Source organism: Hermetia illucens, chromosome 1 (assembly GCF_905115235.1).
Source record: "Hermetia illucens chromosome 1, iHerIll2.2.curated.20191125, whole genome shotgun sequence".
Taxonomy (NCBI): domain Eukaryota; kingdom Metazoa; phylum Arthropoda; class Insecta; order Diptera; family Stratiomyidae; genus Hermetia; species Hermetia illucens.
In genome coordinates this window covers 136427688-136452140 of record NC_051849.1, presented here as the reverse complement: position 1 = coordinate 136452140, position 24453 = coordinate 136427688, and the positions used below count along the sequence as shown (strand labels likewise).

The window sequence follows — 24453 nt, the reverse complement described above, 5'->3', positions numbered from 1 at the left end:
ATTAAGTCAATCAACATTAATTAGCCTGTACAATATGGGATATCGGTAAACATTAACTTTTCCCCTAAATTAAGGTCCCTCCTTCTACCAATTAAGTTCCACAATATATACCCCGCAATCCCACAGTCCTCTTCATCCCTCCCGCCTTTGGTCCTGTCCTTGCACGAGTCCAAATCGAGTAAAGGTAGTCCTTTCTCAGTTTGGTATCACCACCTAGAAAGGACTGTACTTTACTCCAAATCCGTCGCTCAATCCTGTCCACCAATGGCTAAAAACTCCCATTTTCTCGTTTTCCAGTACGGCGTACTACTTTGTGTTGCTTTGTGTTATGTTTGTTTAATTGTAAGGAATAAATCATTCTTAGGTTTAAGCACATGCTATGTCAAATGAGCATTGGCATGCACCACCTTTGCACTTTATACCATGTAACCGGCTAGGCTGGATATTTCGGTAGGTTAGCGTTACATACCTAATTAGTCACGCTTGAGCTTTTAAGTTATTATTCTTTTTGTACCGCACATGTATTTGTTTTCTTTGCTCATTAAATGAATCTGAATCTGAAATCTTTATATGGACTCGCGTGCCATCTGTTTCCTCATCTCTCACATTACAGGCCATATCAACTGATTAAAATCGATTCAACTCTGACCAATGAAGAAGAAGACAACAAATGTCAAAACAATAATTCCAAAATACGTCCGTTAAGGCCGGTTAAATCAATGGTAAAAAAATGTCGAATGCTAAGTTCATTGCTGATTGGAACGACATTTTCGACCACAAAATAAAAGAAAGTGATCTCCAGAAGCCAACTGAACTATTTGTTTTCAATGTTCTTGTTGATTATTTGAAGAAATTCAGTATGGATTGTGCAGCGTTAATAAATGTAATTTGCCTCGGTATTTCCATTATTACTGTTCCGAGTTTATTTATTACTGTTCCTTGTTTCTTACAGCACAAAAACAGCCCCAATCCGGAAATGAGGAGGCAATTCAGAGCGAGATTCTGCGCATATATCGATCATATTTACAAAATTTCGTGTGCAGCCAACAACTTTGTTTATTATGATTTCATCAAGCCGTGTAAGCATTTTAATTTCTCAAACGTATTGCACTAAGATGAAATTCTCGAAAACATGCGGAAAAGGGTTATGTGCATGCAAATTATTGTTTAGTTCATTCAATCCTACCTTCCATGGAGAAATTCATGAAACTGGATATGTATTTAAGATCCGCCCCTGTCCTGATGGAAGCGAAAGCCTCACTGAGTGCTGCTACTTTCTAAGTAACTTGCATATTTCTGAAATTACCTGGCAAGGTCGGTTTACCCAATTCCTTAGTAGAATTTAATAAAGAAGCCCCCATTTTTAAGATTTTATGTCTGTCTGTCTTTCACACGCATTTTTCTCGGAGACGGTTGTAGCGATTCACACCAAATTTGGTGGAATGGTAGGAACTGCGAACGCTCGCGTGAATTCAAATGGACGGACTGCAAGTTATTATCTACGGGAAAGGATTGCCTGTTCCATCCCGCTTGCACAGTATAAATTATTCTAGCAAAAACAGGGGATCCATATTATTTTTAAAAACAATGCGAAGAAGTCAAGGTTCCAGATCCAACAGCACTTGTTTCTGCCGAGTCTGTGTTTAGAACATTTAAGGATGATGTCAGCCAAAATGAAGCGCCATAAGGTATTTCGCAAAACGAAACCCACGCCTACTTGCCTGTAGCCGTAAGTTGCGGTGGGCGCGGAGTCTGCTGTCGCTAATTTTAGCTGCTGTGGACAAGTTTGTTGAGTCTGGAGACGGGGAGGCATTTACTAAGGCGACGTGTTGCTGCACTTTGGGTAGACGTCGCCGCGCCCCGAACGAATCGCGTGGGCGCGGCTTAATTCCCCAGTCTACGATGTACCAGAGTTCGATTTGGACCGGGGCTACCCGACGGCCCATCTCTCGAGACGGCCATTAAACGAGTTCGAGGCAACTCGCAAAGCATCCACCGCCGCCATCAGTGTGCCCACATCGTTCGTAAGCGCAGCCAATTGCCTCCGAAGTTCTGTCACGTCGGCGGATTCGCGAGATACATGTGCATCTCGTGTATCTTATCTGCAGCCGCAGCCAGCACCTAAAGAGAACTGCCGTTTACACCCGCTAAAATGGCCTGCATGCCCTCCGGCAGTTGCTGAAGCCACAAGGAGCTCAGCACGCGCTCGCCGAGTGTAACGGATTCCTCGTCCAGGCTGACTAACGCGCAGTTGAATTTAGTGGCATCCGTCGGGACAGCCGCCAGCGCAAATTGCGCCTCCAATTGGAGAAACCACGCCTCCGGGTTTCGCCGCCACAAGGGTTGCACCCTAACGGAAGCGGCGGTTAGGACGACAGAAGGAATAGCAACATCCTTCCTGCCACGCGACATTATCAAAAATCATCAGAGGAGCAACACTTACACTGAAAGCGAGCTGAGCGGAGCGTTTTAATTGTGTTATTTTACTTTTAAAAATTTATATATAAAAATATTTCATTGGATAGAAATGCGTAGTAAATATTGTATAGTAAAAAGTGTGATTGTTGTAGCAATGGTTGAAATGAAGTTGATGGGCCGCCTTCTTTCTTCCTTCTTTTCTTTTTGTCTGAACGACAGGTTGCTTTTTGAGCTCCTTCGTGATCTCCAAGCTGCAGTGAACAACCTTTTGTGAAAAGTCCTAAATGACCGCAGTTTTCCTTGCGAACTGTTTGTCGCTCGCGTGTTTTCTTTTGATAGGCCTTTTCTGATTAACTTTTTGGATATGCCGTTCTAATTTGCTTTCTCGCGGATTTATGCACTTCTCTTCTTTTATAAACACCAAATTACGCAAATACACATTAAAAAACGACAAATCTAAGCGCTGCGCGACTGACTGGTAAAAAACTTTGAGGCTTCTTAGCTTTACTTCTCGTTCCTTAATAATTCGTAATCACTTTTTTTTTTGCTAAAAACCGCTGTATATCCCGCATTCTTTGTTCTCTGACTCCTTTCCTTCTGTTCTATTGAAAAAGTTGGAATTGTGTGGAGAATTATTTGGGGTCACCAATTATGTTGATAAAACTTGAATAACTTTTTATTATTTTTAGTTGTTCCAAATTCTTTTTTTTAGGAGTAGGGTACGTGCGTTTACGCACAGTGCTGGAATCCCGCAACAGTACACTGTCGGACTCCCAACTAAATAGCTCCTTGTCATTAGAGAACTAGCTTGGAACCGTTTGACACATTACTTCGGACTAGCCCTCCCGCTCTCTTGGCTTTGAGAGCCTTCAAGTCAGGGAATCCCTTTCACTAACGGGAGGAGAGCGGAGGAAGGGAGTTGTTAGTTCAGGGAATCCCTTACCATCCGGTCCCTCTGAAAGTCGAGTTCAATCTTCTTCGCAATATGAAGAGCCCGAACATAATGCGCAACACGTTTCCAGCTGCCAGTGTTCTTCAGTATCTCTCTGACAATGTTGTCTGGAGAAAGCTCCTCTGTGTCTGCATAAAGCTGCTGACGAAAGACGTCCCACCTCTCACAAGAGGAAAAGGTGTCTTCAGCGTCGTCCGCCACTCCATTGCAGAACACACAATCAGGAGATCGCAACTTCCCAATCCTGTGCAGGTAAGACTGAAAACCTCCATGCCCGATTAGAAGTTGGGTAAGGAAGTAATCAATCTCACCGTGCCTTCGGTTCAGCCACGGGTCTAAATTGCCGATGGGACGCGCAGTCACATCTCATTTTGCCAAGAGAGTTACCACTCGGCAAAGGTGCGTTGACGTTCTTCACGGGCAAACACCTTTCTTAAGTTCTCGCCCTTACGGTGGTAGATAGATTTGCACTCCTTGGCAAGGAGCGCAACGGGGCTCACTCCCGCGATCACTATCACGCCGGTTCATAGACAGTGTGATAAGCAGACGGCACTCGCAAAACAATGCGCTTACGATGCACCTCTTTATCGAGGGCATCAGCCTATACCTCCGCGCCATAGAGCAGAACCGACTGCGTTGCTCCCATAAGGAGACGTCTCCAAGTAGATATAGGGCCTCCAACATTCGCCATTAGCCGACTCAAGGCCGCGACTTCATTCATATATTTATCTTATAGTTTTAACATTTTAACTTTTTATTTTATTTATTTATAATAAAACTTTCAAAGTTTATTAAAAATTTAAAATTAGGAGTACATCTTCACTTCGTGATTAAAAACAAAATTTCTCTTCAATTATTTTTGTAAAATTTTTATATGCCAAAATGAACCGGCAAGTCCTACTTCACAAGATTACTCGCTCTCTGCGCTCCGGCACATGATCAATGGTTTTCCTGAGCGCACACCCATCGCATATGTCAGAGTTGATTCTGCCCATTTTTTTAAGGAAAGGTTTGTTACGGGGCGATACATAATTTTATCTCCTGGTACTTTCAGTGAGGAGGGGATGCAGTGTTTTACTAGAAGATTTGGAAAGAGGTGCGCAGAAAAATCTTCCTTCGTTCTACGCCATTGTTTGTTTCTCCATGTCCCCCTTATGTTATCCTTATTTTAGGGCATTCCAGGCGTCTATGGGAGCAACTTTGACAATCACAATACAAAAACGGCACGCCCAGTTTTGTTCGCATCTATCAGAAGCGTTTTTGACTCGTCATTGCAAGTTTTTGCTGCTGCCCATCTTATCTCCGAGCAGCAATTTCCGTATGTATGTATTTATTTCCATGTTGTTGAAAAATGGAACAACCTATACAACTCTAATGACAAATTTTTGGAATTCGGATTTTTTGTATAGTCTGAAAATCCACCGGGTTTTGTTCTTTGATCCTGATTGGTTCTTTTGCTGCTTGGAACGTCGCTTTCACTTGCGGTGGGGGTTCATTTGCAAAAGCGAAGATCACATGAAATGGCATAGACTTGGTAAGGCTCAAGTCCCTTACGAGCTGTGCAGCTGTTAGCGAGGAGAGTTTCTTGGTTATATAGGCTGGCGTTTCAAGCATCGATGTGGTAGTTTGCTCTAAAATGGACGCTAACACACTTCGGTAGGTACCGTTACTCTGGGGAAACTAGATTCTAGCCGATGCTTGGTGTTTAGGAAGGAAGTTACTACCTAGAAAGGTAACTTCGCCTGTTCCAAGTTGTGATATAGTGGAGAAAGATGTTTTCTAGGAGCAATTACAGTTCAGTGGAGGCTCCCTAAGGGAGACATTGTGATCGTGGTGGATGATCAGACTGCCAAGGTAGGCTCTAAGAACATCTCGCTCGGACAGTATTCCACCGTCTCATCATTAGTGACACATTTTTCAAGTACAGAGCCTGCCATAAGGTCAGTTGGGTTTCAACGGGTCGACACCACACGAGCAATCAGATCGACCACTTTGCGATCAGCAGTAGACTCAGGAGTTGGATGGATGTATGAAACAAGAGACGCGCTGACATCGGTCTCGAAGGAATCAGCATTTGATGGTCGCTTACGTTCGATTGCGTGTTGCATCCGCCACTTCTCGCAGGGTTCTAGAGCTGCGAAACACTTCACTACGGTTACTAACCATATCCCATACGGTGAGGTTTCTCTTCCAGCGGATGAAATGGCTAGTCACCGCAGTATTCGCATACTTGCTGTTCCTCCAAGCAGAAAAGAAATCATTTCGGCCATCAATTCACTAAAACGAAGTAAAGCCGTTGTGCTTCACGATTTCCCCGCAGTTATTTATCGCTGCATCTGTAGTTACAGACCTTACCTAAAGAGTGGAAAAAGGGTGCATGCTCCTTGCCGTCGGAAAGGTAATAGCTAAAATAATCCAGGAACGCATCAAAACACATTTTGAAAGCTTGATGGACAGACAGCAGGCGCCTCCACATCTATGCCCCGGATTATTTTGGAACATGTCCGCAGCAATCGCAAATGTCTTATTGGCAACGTTGACACCAATGTTAACTCGGAAACTGACAACTTCCCTAATGTTTTTTTTTTGCTAAAACCAACTCTTTCTGCATAATTTTTAACAAAAGCCTCGAAGGTTATTGGACGCTTCCATTGTTACTACTCAAAAAGCATACGTTCGCCAAGAATTATCACCGATTATACTCTTCTCCTCCGGTCCCAAAATCTTTGAGAAGTTTGCTCACTTTGACGACATTCCCACGTCATTCATTACATGGCTCGCCTCTTACCTCTCCTACCGTTTCTGCAGTGTTTCTCTTGATGGTTACATATCCCGTTCTTTGCCCTCTCTTTGGTGTACTATAACGTCCCATGATGGGTTCACTACTATATTTATTCTTCATCAAGGCCCTTCCCTCTCTCTTCACCGTCTTTTATTTGCTTCGGATTCCATATATCCTTTGACTTTAATTCTGTCCTCAACAGGCTTCAGATTTCTGCAACTGTGATTGTCTTCCGAATCCACTCTTCATCTTCTTTACTTAAGACAACGCAGAACATTCTTCGATTAGTGCACCCTATTTAAAATTTCTACTGGCCTGATGAACGGCTCTAGTGACATCACTTGCCGCGTGGTTTGGTATAGCACGCACAACAATTTTCAAAGTGCCTTTCACGGAGCTCGAACTTTATTTCTACTCCCGATTCCGAGCCTATATCAACGGTGTAAGGCATTACAGCTCACAATAATCGTTGGCACGACAATCTAATTGAATGTGAACATTGAAATGTGTTAAGCACTTCATTATAGGCTGCTACGGTACATCACATCTCGATTCACCTTGGCTACTCATTCACAGCTGAGTCGACTGTTATCCGACATCAAGTCATGATATAAATCCCTCTGCTACCAGTGAGATTTGGACCGCGGCCTTCCGCTGCGACAGCCTAGCGCTCTAACCACTAAGCCATTCGGACATCATTATCATTACATCTCATACTTTATTTTTTAAGGTGGACTAACTTTAATCTTCCTTCTTCTTCTAAGGACAATAATTAGATTATCTCCGTTTATTGTCTTAAAAAAATAAATTCTACGCAGTGATATATAATTTTTCAAGATGCATTTCGCAAGATATAAATTTGAAGTTGATAAGAGACTTCTTACGGTTTAGAAGAAATTTAATGGGGCTACTCAAATTTTGAAAGAAACTGTTGATAATATATGAGGTGCTTTTATCGGCAGACTCGATTTTCCAAAAAAACAAACCTTGCGAAAGCCTCTTACTGTGAAGTAACTCAGCTCAATCAGGATCATAAATTTTAGTTTTACTTCGCTCAAAAGGGTTGATATTCGCAATGATTCTTTTTTGCTTCATGATGTAGCCAAGCTAGCGCCAAGAAGAAAACACTTTTAGTTGCTTCCCAGGTTGACCAAGACATTTTAATGGTCCCAATCTATTTCTTATCCCTGAAGAGAGACATAATGAAATCAACTTCGCAAAGGCACGTGAAGGACTTCAGCGATATCGGATACACATTCTGGGGTTAACTGAAGTGGTCAGGAAAGCACTTGAATTCTAGTAATTCTTGTGGCAATAGACGCAAATCTGGTGTCATTTTAATGCTAATCCATAATCGGCTTATATAACCGTGAATACATGACCTCTTTACCCGTGTGTTGCCATCCAGTGCAAGTGTACTTCGGTATGATACCGAACAATCATTTCAAATCTTTATTCTATGAAGCGACAATTCACACAATAGTGACATTGAGACAATCTCATTTGTTATTGCGTGGTAACTAAGTATATCCTCTTTGTTACACATTTCAGCGCCAAAGAAAACTACCCACATGTTGAAGGTTCTGCTAAATTACTATTTATATGTTGAGATGCTCAAAAAGGAGACAGTAACGCTAGCAGATGCAAAAATAAAAGAACGGAATCGACTTTTAGATAAAAAGACAAATTACCACCTTGAAGTTGAAGCATACAAAAGGCAGCTCAATGAGGTCAGTTAGTTTTTACCACTTTTACTCTCCCCAATACTTACAATAAAATTTCAGATCCAAGAAAGAATTGCCAAATATAAAGACACCTTACCAAAGTTGAAGGAGCAAGCCGAAGCGCTTGCATCTAAAGAAAAGGCACAAGCGGAAAAAATTGCGCAATTACAAGATACAATAAGAAATTACGATGCTATTCTCAACCAGCTGAAATGTAAAGAAGACGAACTAAAGTGCGATTTAGTTTCTGAAGAAGAAATCGAGAGCATAGCAGCGTAGGTATATTCAGTTAAATGGCCGAATCTAGTAAAACTCTATATGTATTATTATCCCGTAGGAACAAGGCTGTACTTGAACAGGCGATTTCCGAACAAGAAGAAATCGAGAGAATCACCTTGGCAAACAGTAAAGACCGCGTGAAACTTCTAAATAAGATGCAAACATCGATAGAGAAAATTGAGATAACGATGAAAAGTTATCCGCTCGAAGATTTGAATCCACTAAGGTGCGGAAATGAATATTGGCAAACTTGTCATATATATTAAAAAGCTGCTCTTTCTAGGGAAATGAAAGCTTCATTGCAGCAAATGTACAATCAACTCGCATCTCAGAAGGCTATAAATGATAAAAAGAAAAATACAATTGAAACTAATTTAGAGATGATGCACAAATATGAAATTATAATGCGACAAAAAAAGGACATTTTGTTGGATATTGAGGGAAAGGCAGTGGAAACCTTGCACATTAAGAAGTACGTAAACCCATTCTTGCTTAAAATCAAGATTGAGGCTCAAGCAATGCATTATTTTACCAATTATATTTTAGGAACATCGAAAATGAAGAAATGATCTATGAGGACTTGACCGGAACTTTGCAATCTCTGGAGAAGGAGCTTCAGGAGCAAAACGAATTGGGAGATTTCATTCTGGGTTCGGTTCAATCCGTGGTCGATGCCTTATGTGATTCGTAATTTGCTTATATTTGCATTTTATAAGAAATAAATATGTTTATCCTACTTTCCACTGTATTATTTTCTGCTCATAAGGGAAGGGTATGATTATGAGATTAAGTAAACGTGAGTCTAGACTATGGAAAGCGATCTTAACTCTAACGATCTCTCTGTCTCCTTCTTTGTCAATGGTATTATACAGGAAGTTCTCATCTATACTTTCGTATGCGTGTCTAAAGTCAACGAGAACGAGAACCTAGTGTACGTCTTTTTGGAGTTCTTAATTCTTAATTGAGAGTGTTTGGTGCATTGTTTATTTTTGTTATTGTTGATAATCAACAGTGATTGCTCGCAAATACGTCTTCAACCTTCTTTCGATAAAATTTGTCAGAATTTTTTAGAACATACACAATAATGAAACGACCTGTGTAATTTTCACCATGGAGTTTGTCTGTTTTCTTGTGCATCTGGCATATGATACCTCTTCGCCAACCCTGAGGTAGTTGTTCCTTCCATTCACACACACACACACATGAATCTGTAAAAAATAAGTGAGATTATAAGTTGAAAAAAGAATTAGGTTTTTTCCTTATCCTATAAATATTTTTATTTTTTCGCGCATACAATCGTTTCGGAGACCACGTGCCTCCTTCCTCAGTGCTAGTACCTAGTAAAAGGTAGTAAAAGTGAGATTGCGTATACTCCTCCAATGGTGCTACGAATGTAATTGCCAAGAAAGATTGTTCGAATTGGTTTGTGGTTTATAACCTTCTATCCTCTAGTTTTTCCTCTTTATTTTCTTTGTTCTATAAATTTTATTCCCCTAACACATACTTTTCTCTTTTCACCCGAGTTTATAAATTAAACAAATTTAAGTTTTGAACCAATCGTACGCATTCGTTCATTTATTATAATTTGATATCCAAGCTCACAATGATGGCGACTCCAAATTTTTTGTTTCCGTTGGTGAAAACAATGCTCGATCGTAAGTCTGTAAAGTCACAACTAAGCCATTTCGTTTCACTGCATTACGAAATAACTTGCAATATTATTGGTCCAAGGTCCAACAGGGTATGTGTTCTGTGTATGTTACCGAAGCCGTTATCGTTTTCCAATTATTATCGGAATTCCGGTTCTTAGTGTTTTAGCAATTGGGTATTGCCAGAAAGGATGCCGGCTCTTCGCTAGTATGTGAGAATATAGTCCCTCAACGGAAGAAGGTACATTTCATACATTACATTTCAACCTTAAGAAAATTTAATTTTTCTTTGTGACCGAACGGACTGGAAGGCAGAATTACCCATTCCAAGAGAAAAATTGGCGTTGACATTGTTGATAATCTGCCTGTCCTAGTTAGTACCTATTTTGTATAGAAAGGATATTACGGTGGGTAACAAACGACAGAACTTAACAGTCGAAAAGAACTACCAAATGGTAACAGGGAAAGGGCCTTGGCTTTCAGCTTGCTCGGAAATTACCGCTCGGTATTCATTGTTCCGATTGGACCCTATATGGGGTATAGTGCCTTAAACATACATACATGCCATCGCTGTAGGTTCCTGGCAATGCTTTACCTTTCTCCACTACTTTCAGAGAAATCTAAAGTGCCTCTACTATCCTACACTATGCTATCATAGTTGCCTGAGGGGGTAAGGAGGATCTTGGAAGGCCTATATAATTCTCGATAGTTTTGATTATAGTGATTTAACCCTTTTCCTTTTATAAGCGGGCTTGGGAGCATCTGAACCCTTAAAAGCGAATATTAACAAATAACACATCAATTATGTTTTTCACTGGCCGTCTAAGCTTACTTTTCGCTTTTGACCATAGTAAAGAACGGTTATATGAGTTTGCAATGGACTTTGGGAAAATAAATCTGATTTCTGAAATTTCTCCAGATTTCAGATTCCTTCCCAAAAATACATTTTTGTAGCTTTGAAGCGATTATTCCAAAAAATAATCTTGGATCGATCTGTAAGTTACTACAAAACTTTTTGTTCAAATAAGTTTAAATAGACTGTTACGAATTTGCTTTTACGTACTTCTACCGCTGTCACCAATTACCTATACGTAATCCCGTCGTTGTCACCAATTGTTACGTTCTTAGCTATTCGTACTCGTCACTAATTACATTAATTGCTTTACGTAGGCTCGTATCACTGGATTGCGTAGCACTAAACAAAAAACCCGTTATATAACTTTAATAAGCGTTTATTAAACCCTTAATTATACAACCGTACTGTATAATTAATTAATATCTTTAACTAGTATTCGAGGCGTATTTATACCCGACGCGATCTGTTCTAACTCTAGAACTAGACTGACTTTGTGAGCGGATTTCCGTTCCTTTTGTACCCCGTGGAACATTCCAGAAAGGCATGTAAACACTTTACTAGAAAACTATTATACTTCGCGACAGGATCTTACTACCGGCATTAGAGTCATTCCGCTCTACTGTTATAAAATTTTGGTGTCTTGGCTAATTATCATAACTACGATTCACATTGACGTCACACATAATTTTCCAATTAAAAGCGCACTGAAAACGCAAAAAGCAACTCAAATAAATCAAAGTTCACAAACAGATCAAAGAAGTAACAAAATCAACCCCGGGAAAACTCGTCTCCTGTCACCCATCAGCCCGTTTACTCAGTACCGGACCTATGGAAAGCATTAAGGAAGCATATGGTTTCCTCGAAATCAGATTTAGCCGATAGACCGTAGACGAAAAAATCGGTCTAACTGAAAAGAAAAAGCCCACGCTTTCTGTTAGAATATTAAAGCGAGAAAGAAATTCCTACCGCAAAGATATAAAAATAGCCCCACTTTGAGGTACCATACATTTTTTGATGGGGATGGTGGCGGCGATTTTTCAACAGACTTAGAGAAGGGGGGGGGGAGTCTTCCTCTTTCGTCTACATAACCACCCACTACATCCTCTCATCCTCTGGGGTTTGGAATGAAAATTCAAGACTACTCATGATATTATCTACAAACAACACTTTAGGGAGCCATGAGAAAGGCCCACTCGAGAAACCCATCCACTGGAAATTGAAGAAATGATGGAGCATGGTGGCAGCTCTTTGGCTGTAACTAAGATGTAAGTAAGATTCTCAGATGGCTTAGGTCCGCTTGAACGCGTTGATGGCAAAGCTAACATCGCTTTACTTCACATAAGTGGTAACGAGCTCCTTCCACTTCATGAATTGTCCATCATCTTGGATGAGAAGCAACCCTTTCTGCTTTCCCGATGAAATTACTTTTCTCACGGGACACACTATGCTGCACTTCTCGGTAGTTTTGACGCGTGGAGCTCAGCCCTAGTTGCAATGATCAACGAAGGTCTCTGCTTCTTATGTTCGCGCAGTAACCCGCCCCCACATTTTTATGGCCAGCCAGGTATCGTGACATCCTCCTGAGTCGCGACCGACAATTTGATCCGCGCCAGAGACAAAGACACTTTTGGATAGTGTCATCAATCTCTCGCTTTTCGCCCAATGATAATACATATTCTCAGGTAAAGAAGCTCTCAAGGTATCTGCCATCTGCGTGTCTGATGACATGTAAAACGCAATTGACATTATGGCAGGCCAACAACGAGGCGGTAGAAATTACAGAAATCTACAAATTATTTATCGTTTTTGTTATGATCACCAAAAAGATACCTTCTCATCACATGCCCAAGCAAGGTGTCTTAGAGCCCACCTTGACATTCAGATCACGCATCAAAATCACCCAATTTTTTAGAAAGCTTCCCCTGAACTTCGTGCAATTGCTCATAAAAAAAATCCTTCCTTCTCTACATTGGAAATCTCCCATTTTACTGTGGATGGTATGCGGTTGTCCGCTAACGTTTCAATCCAAGGAGCCTTCCGAACTCTGAAAAAGGAGTGGATTCGAAATGCATTCCCTGGTCTATGATGATTACGGCGGGATGAGATATATGTGTGTAAGTGCTTTGTTGACTTAGGGTATAAACCTAATTCCTTCTTAACATGTCTAGTGTCCTTACACCTTTGGCATTCAATGCACCCTCTGGCGCAAGAATTTACGTCCTTGTTCATGGACGGCCAGAAATATTTGCTGGAGACTAGCTAGTTCGTTGTCCGAATGCCGGGGTGCGGAAGGCCGGAATATACATATACCATTTCCGAGATTTCACAGTAGATAGAGGAAGGTGAGCCGAGGATAGGGAATTCCTTAAACTTGTATTTGGAGTCCGACTCTGAAGAGCTGCGTTATCCTTCTGGGCCACACCAATTTTCAAAAGATACATGTTGGATGTCCGATCTAAATTGGCTGATGTAAGCTAGGTACCGAAATTGGCGAGGGGACGCTTTTTCGAGGGAATGCTATAAGTGTAACATCTATCAGCTGTTGCTTGGTTGTTTCAAACGTTTTGACGGCTTCTGGAGACCACACAACCTTTTGCGGTTATTTAGTCTTAGGACCAGATAGGAAGGCGTTAAGTAATGCCTGGTGATGAGCGGTTTTGGGCAGGAAACGACGGTAGAAGTTTACCATTCCCAAGAATCTTTTAAGGTCTTTGACCATCTTTGGTAGAGGAAAGCCCGCGATCGCTTGCACCTTATCTGAATCGTATTATAAGCCATCAGGAATGGTGGAATGGAAATTTCACTTCCTGTTGGAGAAATCTGCACTTTTCAACCTTAAGAATTAAGCCATTCTCAAGGAAACATTGGAATATGTACTCGAGATGTGCCGGACTCGGTGGAAGATGCGACCAAAATGTCATCCTAGTAGACGAAACAGAAGTCCAAATTTCGTAGTAAAGAGTGGATGAATCTCTCGAAAATTTCCGCAGCATTGCACAGGGCAAAAGACATCCGTGTGAACTCGAAGGGTTCGAAAGTTGTGCAAATTGCTGTCTTTGGAATGTTTTCAGGAGCTACAGGGATTCGATGCTAGGCCTTGGGGAGATCCAAAATCGAGGAAACACCACAGTTTGCTAAATAATGCGCAGTCTTGAATAAGTGGAACGGGATACCAGTCCGAAATCGGCACATCGCGAATTTTGGGTGCAGTCGCGGCCAACACCTCTAGGGAACCGCCGTCGGTACACGCTAGTATGGCTTGCGTGCTCGCCGGCAGTCGCTGAAGCCACAAGGATTTCAGAAGCTCAGATTCAACCTTGTCCCCACCCTTGTCCTCTGTTTCCTGCGATTTGCTCTGCTCCACCTTTTCTTCTAAATCATTTTGACTTTGCAGAAGGATTTCTTATTCTACCTCGTCTCTCGACGCTCCGCATTCTTCTAGAGATGCATCGCGAACTTCTCCCTGCACTTGATTCCTTTGATGTAGTTTGCTTTCAGATTCCTTTGATGTAGTTTCTGTTATTCCAGATTCAGGTGCTATCTCCGCCAAACCTACCAAACACCAACTTTTCGTGTCGCCGTCGGGGTACCAAATGTTATAATTCATTTTATTAATTTAGTAATAATGCCTTATAACTCACCTTTAATAACTTTGAATAACACTTCACTTAATAATTAAGTAAAAATTTCTATAGTAATTTATTAATTAAGTAATGATTTTATCATGTCCGCATAGCTGAGTGGTTAAAGTACAAGGCTGTCGTACGGAAGGTCGCGTTTCAAATCTCATTGGGGGCAGTGTGATTTGTATCGTGATTTGTCGTCGGATACCAGTCGACTCAGCTGTAAATGAGTACCTGAGTCAAATCAGGGTAATAATCTCGGGCGAGCGCAATGCTGACCACATTGTCTCCTACAGGGTACTGTAATCATGTAGTGTTCTCTAACACACTTCAAGGCCCTGATCCAATATGGATTGTTGCACCAACGATGATTATTATTATTAATGATTTTATGAAACCGTCAGTCCACACTCTGATTTTTATTTTCCTTCTGACATCGGAAAAATAATATCCGATGTCACGGCTAACACCATTCTTAAAACACCGTGCGTTCACTTCGCCTCACCTTGATTACAGCCGGGATTGTGTCGCTGCGAGTAAAAAGCGGTACTGGTCTACAAAGTTACTTGCGCGCATTGGATTTCAATCCAGTTCATCCGCTGCTTACTCAAACCAGATGAAGTAGTCACCATAGATTGTAGCGAAACAGCTACAGCAGGCGGAGTCATGCTCCTGGCCATCGTAGCACCTAGACTTCGAATCTCCCCACGATTAGTGAGTTTGATGCCGTGCTGTCTATTACGTGAGCCCGACCCAGCCACAAAAACAAACGACTCCCCCCCCCCCCCCGGTTATCCGTACCGGACCTTAGATTCCTCCTTCTCCTCATTTAATGGATTTGCATTTTATTATATATCTAACTGCCGGGTGTGGTGATGGCTTCCTCAGTGAATAATCTTCAAGACTGCAAAGTTCCTACACTTTCCTCACCTACCTCGGAGACGATGCGGTGGCCTGCGGCTATTCATCTAATCAGTAGTACCCACACTGAATGGACCGGACTTGCGAATGTATTGGGGAAGCTTCTCCGTACACATAGTAGGCAGTCAATTATATGTACATTAATGGTGTGTTTAGATAAGCTTCTATAAGACATTCACAAGTCCGGGTCCATTGAGTGTGGGAATTGCCTATTAGAAATACTGTGGTGAAGCTCCCAATTCCTGCTCCTTTCACAAATGAGTTGGGACAGAGTTTAAATTTAATTGAAACATTTTTTCAATTATTAGTCTTTTAGTAATCGGGGAACATTTATAAGAAATGTGCTAAAAATCACCTGTTATTTTTTAAACTTTATTAAATTTTCATTCAACTTAATGAAAAACGAGATGGTTGTAAGTCTTTGAATAAACATCTGCTAAATTTCCTGAAAAAGTTGAATTGTTGCCTAAAATGTTGAGCCTGTACCGAAATTTACGCTTCAGGAATTTTCAATCAGATATTAGCTCAAATATCCGCCGACTGAAACTCATAACAAAGAGTGATGCTGCGTAAGTAGTCAGAGAGTATATTAATACATGCGTATGTTCGATTCCGCTTGGACTTTCAGTTGACTAGGGTTTGCTATAAATCTTCAAGGTTTACCTCTTCGCGAACTTACTTTTAGAAAACTACATATTTATTTTTCCGTGGCCTTCTTTAAAGCTTTGTCAGGTATGACACTACAAATCCTTACTATTTGCAACACAAAGCTTCTGATGAACACTTTCAACAAAACGACTGCAAACGTCTCCATAACTTTCACCTTTCACCCTTCCTCACAAACAGAAAACAAGTCGGGAAACCGGAAGCTGGATGCTTCAGGTACGAAAGGTTTTGTGTATTTCTTAGTACGTAGCACGTAATATATCCATATATTATGTGAGTGTATCCACTTTCGGGTGATACTGACATTCATAGTCTTCAATTTTCAAAGAAGCAACAAATTTGAGGTATTATAACTTTGTTAGTAATAGTGCGATTTCCACCAAACTTGGTAAGGTTATGCTCTATATTATAGCCTATATCACTGCAAAATTTCATGGTACTAGGATGAACTTAAGGGGGGTGTCTAACCAATTACAAAAAATTGTAGTAATATACTATTATTAACTTTATTTAAACAGATCTCGGCATGGAAGGTATTTCGGAGCCCAGGCACCATACAGTGGCAGCCTCCTGATTTTTTTCAGATTTTTCGGTTTGGTAGTTTCTGAGAATGGCCCCCTTAAAGAAGTGATCACTTTCAACCCCCCGCGCTCCCCACCCTTCCAACGAATGTCAAAACTAAGACCGGCTTTGAAAAGTACTAATCGAGACCTTTAATTTGATACCCCACATGACTATATTTGATGAAAAGAAATTTTACACCCCCCTTTTGCATGTATGGGGACCCCCCTTAAATTCGACGTAAAAGGATGTAATTCACTGTATGCGTGAGCGTTCACAGTTCCCACCTTTCTACAAAATTTGGTGTCAATCGCTATAACCGTCTCCGAGAAAAATGCGTGTGACGGACAGACAGACAGACAGACAGACAGACGGACAGACAGACAGACAGTAAGCCGATTTTAATAAGGTTTTGTGTTTACACAAAACCTTAAAAAGACAGTTATACACAAACAGTATGTGCATTCTGGTCAGAAAAAATAAATTTAATGCCCCATCGTGCAGATAAAAAGTACGAAAATATAATGCGTATTAGAAAATTAGTTAATTTCCATTTGCGGTAAATTTCTGACATCAAAGTCGATGATGGAAGCTTCCATGATTCTAAAAATTTTCTCCTACATTAGTATGCTATTAAGAGGTCACAACCCGGCTAATTTTTATTCTGCTTCAGTGATTTTGTGATAACTAGTAATCAGAATAATCAGGGCTGCTTCGTTGTTTCCGATGTTCTGTTGCCTTTATTCTGATTGGTATACAATATGCAGATTTTACATTGCTTGAGTTCTCGGATACAATTAAACTAATTCCAAAACGAAAGTAATAAATGCAATTATTGTCTATTATTCCATTATATAATGAGGCAACTAATGCTGGATGTTTTTCTATGTAAAGTGCTGCTGTATTAAATACAGGTTGCTTTTTTTCGACCTATCCGTGCAGTATAAATATGATATATGTATGAGGTAACGTACTTTGTATTACTCTACTGATCTCTCCTGGTTACAAATTCCGCGGCAGATCGACTAAAAAACGCATTAAATGACGTTTAAAATAAAAACGGCCACGTTGAGATATTCGAGGCCTCGGAGAAATGCTAGAGTGTTCAACTCAGGCAACCCGGCAGGACGCATGGTCGGCGTTGCAAGTAAATTAGTCCGAGCATAACAAATACGTGACTACACATTAAATATTGGCATCATCACTAGAAAGACGGAGAAACTCCCAAGAGGCCGGAAAACGTGCATTGATATTTGTGCTTCACAAGAAATTCGATGGAGTGATGACAAAAACTGCAAGATAGAACGTGAACGCGGCAAAAATGACTATAAACTTCTCTATTTTGGTAATCAATCGGCAAGCCGCGATGGATAGATGGCGAGAATATTTCGAGCAGATTTCAACGGAACAATCTAAACATAACCCATACACCCAGAACATCATTGGCCAATATCAAAGAGGCTTCACTCCAGGCAAATCAGCAACAGATCAGATTTTCTCTCTGCGGCAAGCGATGGAAAAACTGTTGGAATATGGACAACAGTTGCACCATCTATTCATCGACTTTAAAGCTGCCTATGATAGCATAGCCAGGGTAAAACTGCACACGGCCATGAGAGAATTCGGTATCCCGACGAAACTAATAAGACTGATTAGGCTGACCCTGACCAATGTACGAGGCCAGATAAAAGCAGCAGGATCACTCTCAAGACCATTCGACATCAACAACGCTCTACGACAAGGGGATGCCCTATCATGCGTCCTCTTTAACCTGGCCCTCGAGAAAGTGATCCGTGATGCTGATGTAAATGCAAGAGGTACGATCCTCTTTAAGTCTACCCAACTACTGGCCTACGCTGACAATATCGACATCATGGGAAGAACCACCCGAGATGTACAAACTGCCTTCATCCGATTCATTCAATGAAGGCAAGACAAAATATATGGTGGCAACGTCAGCACCGAGGACCAACCAACCAACAACATCAAACCGCACTGGTCAAACACAAACACGAAGAAGAATAAGGATAGGAGAATACAACTTTGAGACCGTTGACAATTTCTCCTATCTAGGGTCGAAAATCACAACCGATAACAGCTACGATGATGAAATCCCCGCTCGGTTGTTGTCAGCCAACAGAGCCTATTTCAGCTTACAAAGACTGTTCCGCTCGAAACGCCTCACCATAGGGTCAAAGCTCTTACCGTACAAAACTATCATCTGGCCAGTCCTCATGTATTCCTCGGAAACTTCTTCGGGTTCTTAGCAAGCAAAATTGCGAATTCTTGGCCGCGTTCGAGAGAAGAATCCTCCAGAGAATTTTTGGCCCCCTACATGAGGATGGACAATTCCGTAGCCTATATAACGACGAAATCTATGAGCGATGCCATGACCGTCCGGTTGTGGATAAAATCCGGCTCAATAGGTTACGGTGGGCGGGTCACTTAATCCGTATGGATGAGAATGATCCCACCCAGAAAGTCTATAAGGGCAATATCTATGGTAGAAAAACTCCGCCATGCTATTATGCTGGTCCCAAGCCCAGGTAAAAGAGGAGGGTTTGAGGCAACGTACTCTGTACTATCCTCAGTAAAACAAAAATAAAATGCTGAGGTCAGGGAAAGAGATAAATAGAGTATAGTTGGAGTTATTCTACTATGCTAAATCCTACCTGATCTCTCTTGGTGACAGGCCCCGCGACAGGTCGACCAAGAAAATGCATACAATGTCATTACAAACATGATGACCGGATTGAGTCAAAAGCCTCGGATAAATGCTAGGGCATCCACCTCAGTCGACGCGGCAGGACGGGACCCGGTCCTGTCGAAAAATGGGCAAGGGTTCTTGACGCATGGACGGTGTCAGGATGTAAGCAAGTTAGTCCGCGCACAACGAACAAAACAAATACGTGTCTGCACGCTAAATGTTGGTACCCTAACTGGAAAGACGGAGGAACTCACAAGAGCCCTTCGGAAAAGGCGCATTGATATCTACGCTCTACAAGAAACCCAATGGTCTGGTGCCAAAAGCTGCGAGATTGAACGCGAACACGGTAAAAATGGCTATAAACATCTTTATTTTGGAAACCCACACACTCAATATGGTATTGGCATTGCCATCTCAGAGGGTTTCCGTGATGCCATTAAAGAAGTCGAACGATTTGATAATCGGCTGATGAAGCTCACCATTATATCAACTGATAGCACTATTCACTTCTTCATCGCGTAGGCACCACAAACAGGTCGACCTGATACCGAGAAAGATGCCTTCTGGCAACTTCTCGATGAAAAGACTTGTCACGTGCATGCTGACGATTACATAACCATTGCCGGCGACCTTAATGGTCATGTGGGTGAAAAGGCAGACGGTAAAAGGTGCCATGGGGGAAAGGGGTTCGGAGTGCGCAATGAGGGTGGCGAGCGTATAATCGATTTTGCGGACACCCATGACCTTGTACTTATGAATACATGGTTCATCAAACAATTGTCTCATCTTCCCACATTTTATAGTGGGAACAGTAAAACGCAAATCGACTATATTCTTATAAGACGCCAACATTTTACCACTGTCACTGATTGCAAAGTCGTTCCCTATGAGACCTAAATGGTGGCGATTTGGTGAGAAGAAAGAAGAAACGGTCTCACTCATACGATTGCCAACCATTACGAATGTGGAAGACTCATGGAACCAAATGAAAGACACAATCCACAAAGCGGCTACTATAACCCTCGGGGTCACCAAGCCGGGTAAGCGGTACATCAGCCGAAATACTTGGCTTTAGAATGATGATGTTGAAATGAAGGTCCGTGAAAAGAAACGCCTCTACCACAAATTTCTCGACGATAAAACGCCTGCTAATTGGCAAATTTATAAGAATGCCAACCGGGAAGCAAAGAAAGCGGTCGCTGTCACCCGAGCCAATCATTTCAAAAATCTTTACGATAAACTGGACACTCGGGATGGCGAGAGAGATCTGTATCGACTTGCTAAAAGCCGTAATGAACGCACACAGGATATCGAACACTTCTGTTGTGTTAATGACAAGAACGGTACTTTGCTTACCAACCGTCGAGCCGCAATGGACAGATGGCGAGAATACTTCGAGCAGATTTCAACTGAAGAATTTGCTCATCCTCCACTTCCACAATCGTTGCCGACATTTGGAGCAGTTCCACCAGTCAGCGCAACTGCTGCTCAGAGGTGGCGGTGAGAAAGATGGGGCGGCAACCCTATCGGCCAAAACAAAGCCAAGTGGCCGAGGAGAACCTCCATAATGGTGGCACCGGAAGACGCTGTGATCACTTTGGTTTGCCGGCCGTGATTCAGTAGGCGAATGCTCCCAAGGCCTAACCAGGGCGATCAGATCCGAGTCTGCACGGGGACTCATCTGAAGCGGCAAATTGGCCACGAAACCTTACCAGGGGTATACTCGTACCATGGGAACCGGGAAAGCCCCTCTCACGACAGGTGCCTACGTAAAACACCATGGGCTTCACTGTCAGCGCAACTGAAGTCGAGGAGGCAATAAAACAAATGAAATCGGGGAAAGCAACGGGACCTGACGACATCGCATCTGAGCTCTGGAAAGCGAAGAGCTGGGACCCAACACTGTGGCTCAGTGAATTCTTTAACCAGGTTATTCAGGAAGGAAGAACACCATCTGACTGGCAAAAAGTACCACTGTTCCAATATGGAAAAAGAAAGGTAGCCCAGCAGAATGTTCAAATTACCGTCCGATCCGGTTACTTTCCCATACCATGATAGTTTTTGAACGCATTCTTGACAACCGTATTCGCGAAATCGTTGAAATAACCGTGAATCAAGTCGGAAGGAGAGGGGCGAGAACTGCGGAACTACTGACGCAATACACGCTGCGCGGTTACTCATGGAGAAACACCGTGAGAAGCATCGCCCTCTTCGTGTCTCTGTTGGTGTTCATTAAGGAAGCGCCCTCTCACCACTCCTCTTTGTTCTTGTTATAGACACCGTCACACGGGATATCCAACGTTCAGCGCCCTACACACTGCTTTATGCAGATGATGTTTTCCTAGCCAAAAATGGAATGATCGCCTCATGCAACACGGTCTTAGATTGAATTTAAACAAAACTGAATTTTTGACGACCGATCCCCATGAAACAGGCACAATCTCTGTCAGCGGCAGTGATCTGCCCAGAACTGAGCGATTTAAATACCTCGGGTCAACACTATCAGCCAATGGAGAATTGCGTTATGAAATTGCTTCACGCATTAACGCAATCTGGATGAAGTGGCGTTCCACAACTGGTGTTCTTTGTGATCAACGTATCAACGAACGTCTCAAATTGAAAATTTACCGCAATGTCGTCTGTCCAGTCGCTCTCTAAGGTTCTGAGTGTTGGCCGACCATAAAAGACAATGAACGGTGTTTTGCGGTAATGGAGACGAAGATGCTACGTTGGACTAGTGGTGTCACACGTTTAGATCACATCCGAAATGAGGATATCCGCAATCGTTATGGGGTTGCACCGATCGTGGAAAAGTTGCGAGAGAGGCGTCTTCGATGGTATGGTCACGGCATTCGTGCAAACGGGAATTTACTTGTCAAGATTGGTCTGAACAGCGAAGTCGATGGTAAACGACCAAAAGGCAGACCTAAACAACAGTGGCTTGATACGCTGGATGGGGATTTGAAAGCCTCGAGATTGCACCCAGATCAGGCATTCGATAGAGCCAAATGGCGAAGCCGATCACGACGAGCCGACCCCGCTTGTGAACGGGACAAAGGCTGAAGAAAAAGAAGAAGATCTATGGTAGAAAAAGAAGAAAATCTATGGTAGAAAAAGGAGAGGAGGCAGACCCTGTCTGAGATGGAGCGATGGCGTAGGTCAGGTCGCCAGACAGCTTTTAGGGATATCGAATTGGTGGACTTCGGCGCAAAACCGGGATGTCTGGAGTTCCTTATTAAGGCAGGCCTAGACCGGATACCGGTTGTTGAGCTTTTGATAATGAATCTAAACATTGTAAAATGTCAGTGAAAAATTTGTATCTGGCATCAAAACGTGCTCGCGTCCAAACGAGCGACGTCGTAGTGTTCGCGATGAAACGTTGTGTAACGCTCTGTAGGCTGGAGTTGTGTTTCTTCATAGTTTTCCAATTTGAAAGATTGTGTGTGGTTTCATGTCCATCTTTTTCTTCTCAGCCTTTGTCTCGTTAGAAACCGTGTCGGCTAATCTTGATCGGGTGCGCCATTTTCTTCTGTCGAAGGCCTGGTCTGAATGCAATCGCGAGGTTTCAGATCACCATCCAGTGTATCAGGCCACCGTTACTTCGATTGGCCTTTTAATCTTTTCCCATCGACTCCGATATTCAGACCAATCTTGGCAAGTGAATTCTCGAGAGCGCGAATTACGTGACCCCCGAAGACGCCTTTATCGCAATTTTCGCACGATCTGCGCAACCATCGTCTATCCACTGGTCTAAAGCAACATTTTCATTACCGCGAGACGCCGTTCATTGTCTTTTATAGTCGGCAGACACTCAGAAGCATAGAGGACGACAGGGCGGACGGAACTGCGGCAAATTTTCGACTTGAGACGTTCGTTGATACATCGATCATAAAGAACGCTAGATGTGGAACGCTACAAAAAATATTCAGTTGGTGGCGAAATTATTATAGCCATCTTTGAAAAAATTTCAGTTTATATGCAATTAAAAGTAACAAATCTTTTACCAATTTTTAGAAATTATTTATGTTGTCACACAGTATTGAGTAGACATTTGAAATATATCTAAAATAATCCCATAATTTTGAGAATAAAACAAAGAGTTTATATTTAGTCAAACCATCTTTTTTTTTAATCACGACTCTACTCTTTCATGGCATACTTTCAATACATTTAATTCAGTTTATTTTTATTTCATTGGTTCCATACTTAAACACCGTAAGAGCTGTGTCGTCAAATGTATCTTATTGATTATATTATTCTTAAACATTTTGTGTTTTTCATTGATCTCCCAAGGCTTTTAATGTGGTTAAGTTCCTATGAATTATCAGGCCAAACAAAAACCCTTGTTTGGCTGTTTTCCAAAAAAATTTGTGTTTTTGTCAGCCTTTTGGCATGGAGCAGGGTGGACGTCGACTTGAGAAACCCAATTCTTCTACGCAACATTGAGCTGACATTACTTATATTGAAATACTGGCATTCTGGATTTGTCCTATTATGATCATTGAAGAAGCCTTTCTATTTTGGACACAAATATCTCTCATTTTTCGCTCATCTCTATGCAAGGTTAAGGCTTTACTACCAAACTTGCCAGCCCACTTGGCGTTATTTGTAATTTCGCACCAATTCCCTGTTTGATTTTATTTATACCGCGGCCTCGAAACGTTTGATATCAATGCAATTGAGTTGTCAGTGTTGATTATCAACTAAAAACCCATTGAATAAAAAAATATATATATATAATGGCGTCATACATAAATTAAAAAAAATAACTAACTAATGAATAAATAGGTACCTATCACAACGTAAAAGTCACAAAACTTAATTAAAATCATCACAAATAATCTCACAGTCAATGTAGAACACGAGTACGTCCAAACAACCGTTATATTACAAAATAGCAGTGTTCACCATAAACTACGTTCAAAACTGTCACTAGAGCATCGAAAAAAAACAACAATATGTATGTAGTACAAATACATATCCTTCAAAAACAATAATAGTAACTAAATAATACCAACTTAAGATGAAAAAATAGATGAGAAATGCGAGTGGCTCTAATAATTTGGCCACCCGCTGTACATATTAAACTATACACGGCAGTAAAACTGCTATTATTTTGGCCGTAGCTCTATATCTATGTAATCTGTCGAAATGTGCACAGAATATATCAACGATTGGACGATTAAATTTGTAATAATCTCCGATAAACTATCGGATCCGCCCTCACGCGATATTTATTCATAGCGATACTTTTGTTACCCGCTTCACCCTTAGGTTATATCAGGGCTTGCTGTTATGCATATACATATAAATAT

General features: G+C 41.6%; 1 protein-coding gene across 2 annotated transcripts; it reads left to right on the top strand.

The window, feature by feature from the left end:
* Positions 1 to 662: 662 nt before the first annotated feature.
* On the top strand, positions 663 to 8871 carry LOC119661488 (probable kinetochore protein NUF2). Of its 2 annotated transcripts, none has more exons than XM_038070852.1 (7): positions 663 to 883; positions 953 to 1079; positions 7704 to 7882; positions 7937 to 8151; positions 8214 to 8381; positions 8439 to 8627; positions 8702 to 8871. In XM_038070852.1, exons 1-7 carry the CDS (start codon positions 731 to 733, stop codon positions 8844 to 8846), a joined length of 1176 nt encoding a protein of 391 aa, XP_037926780.1. In that variant the 5' UTR covers positions 663 to 730; the 3' UTR covers positions 8847 to 8871. The 2 variants fall into 2 exon arrangements, with proteins under 2 accessions (XP_037926780.1, XP_037926781.1); XM_038070853.1 differs by having other exon boundaries at positions 769 to 896.
* The last annotated feature ends 15582 nt before the right edge of the window (positions 8872 to 24453 follow it).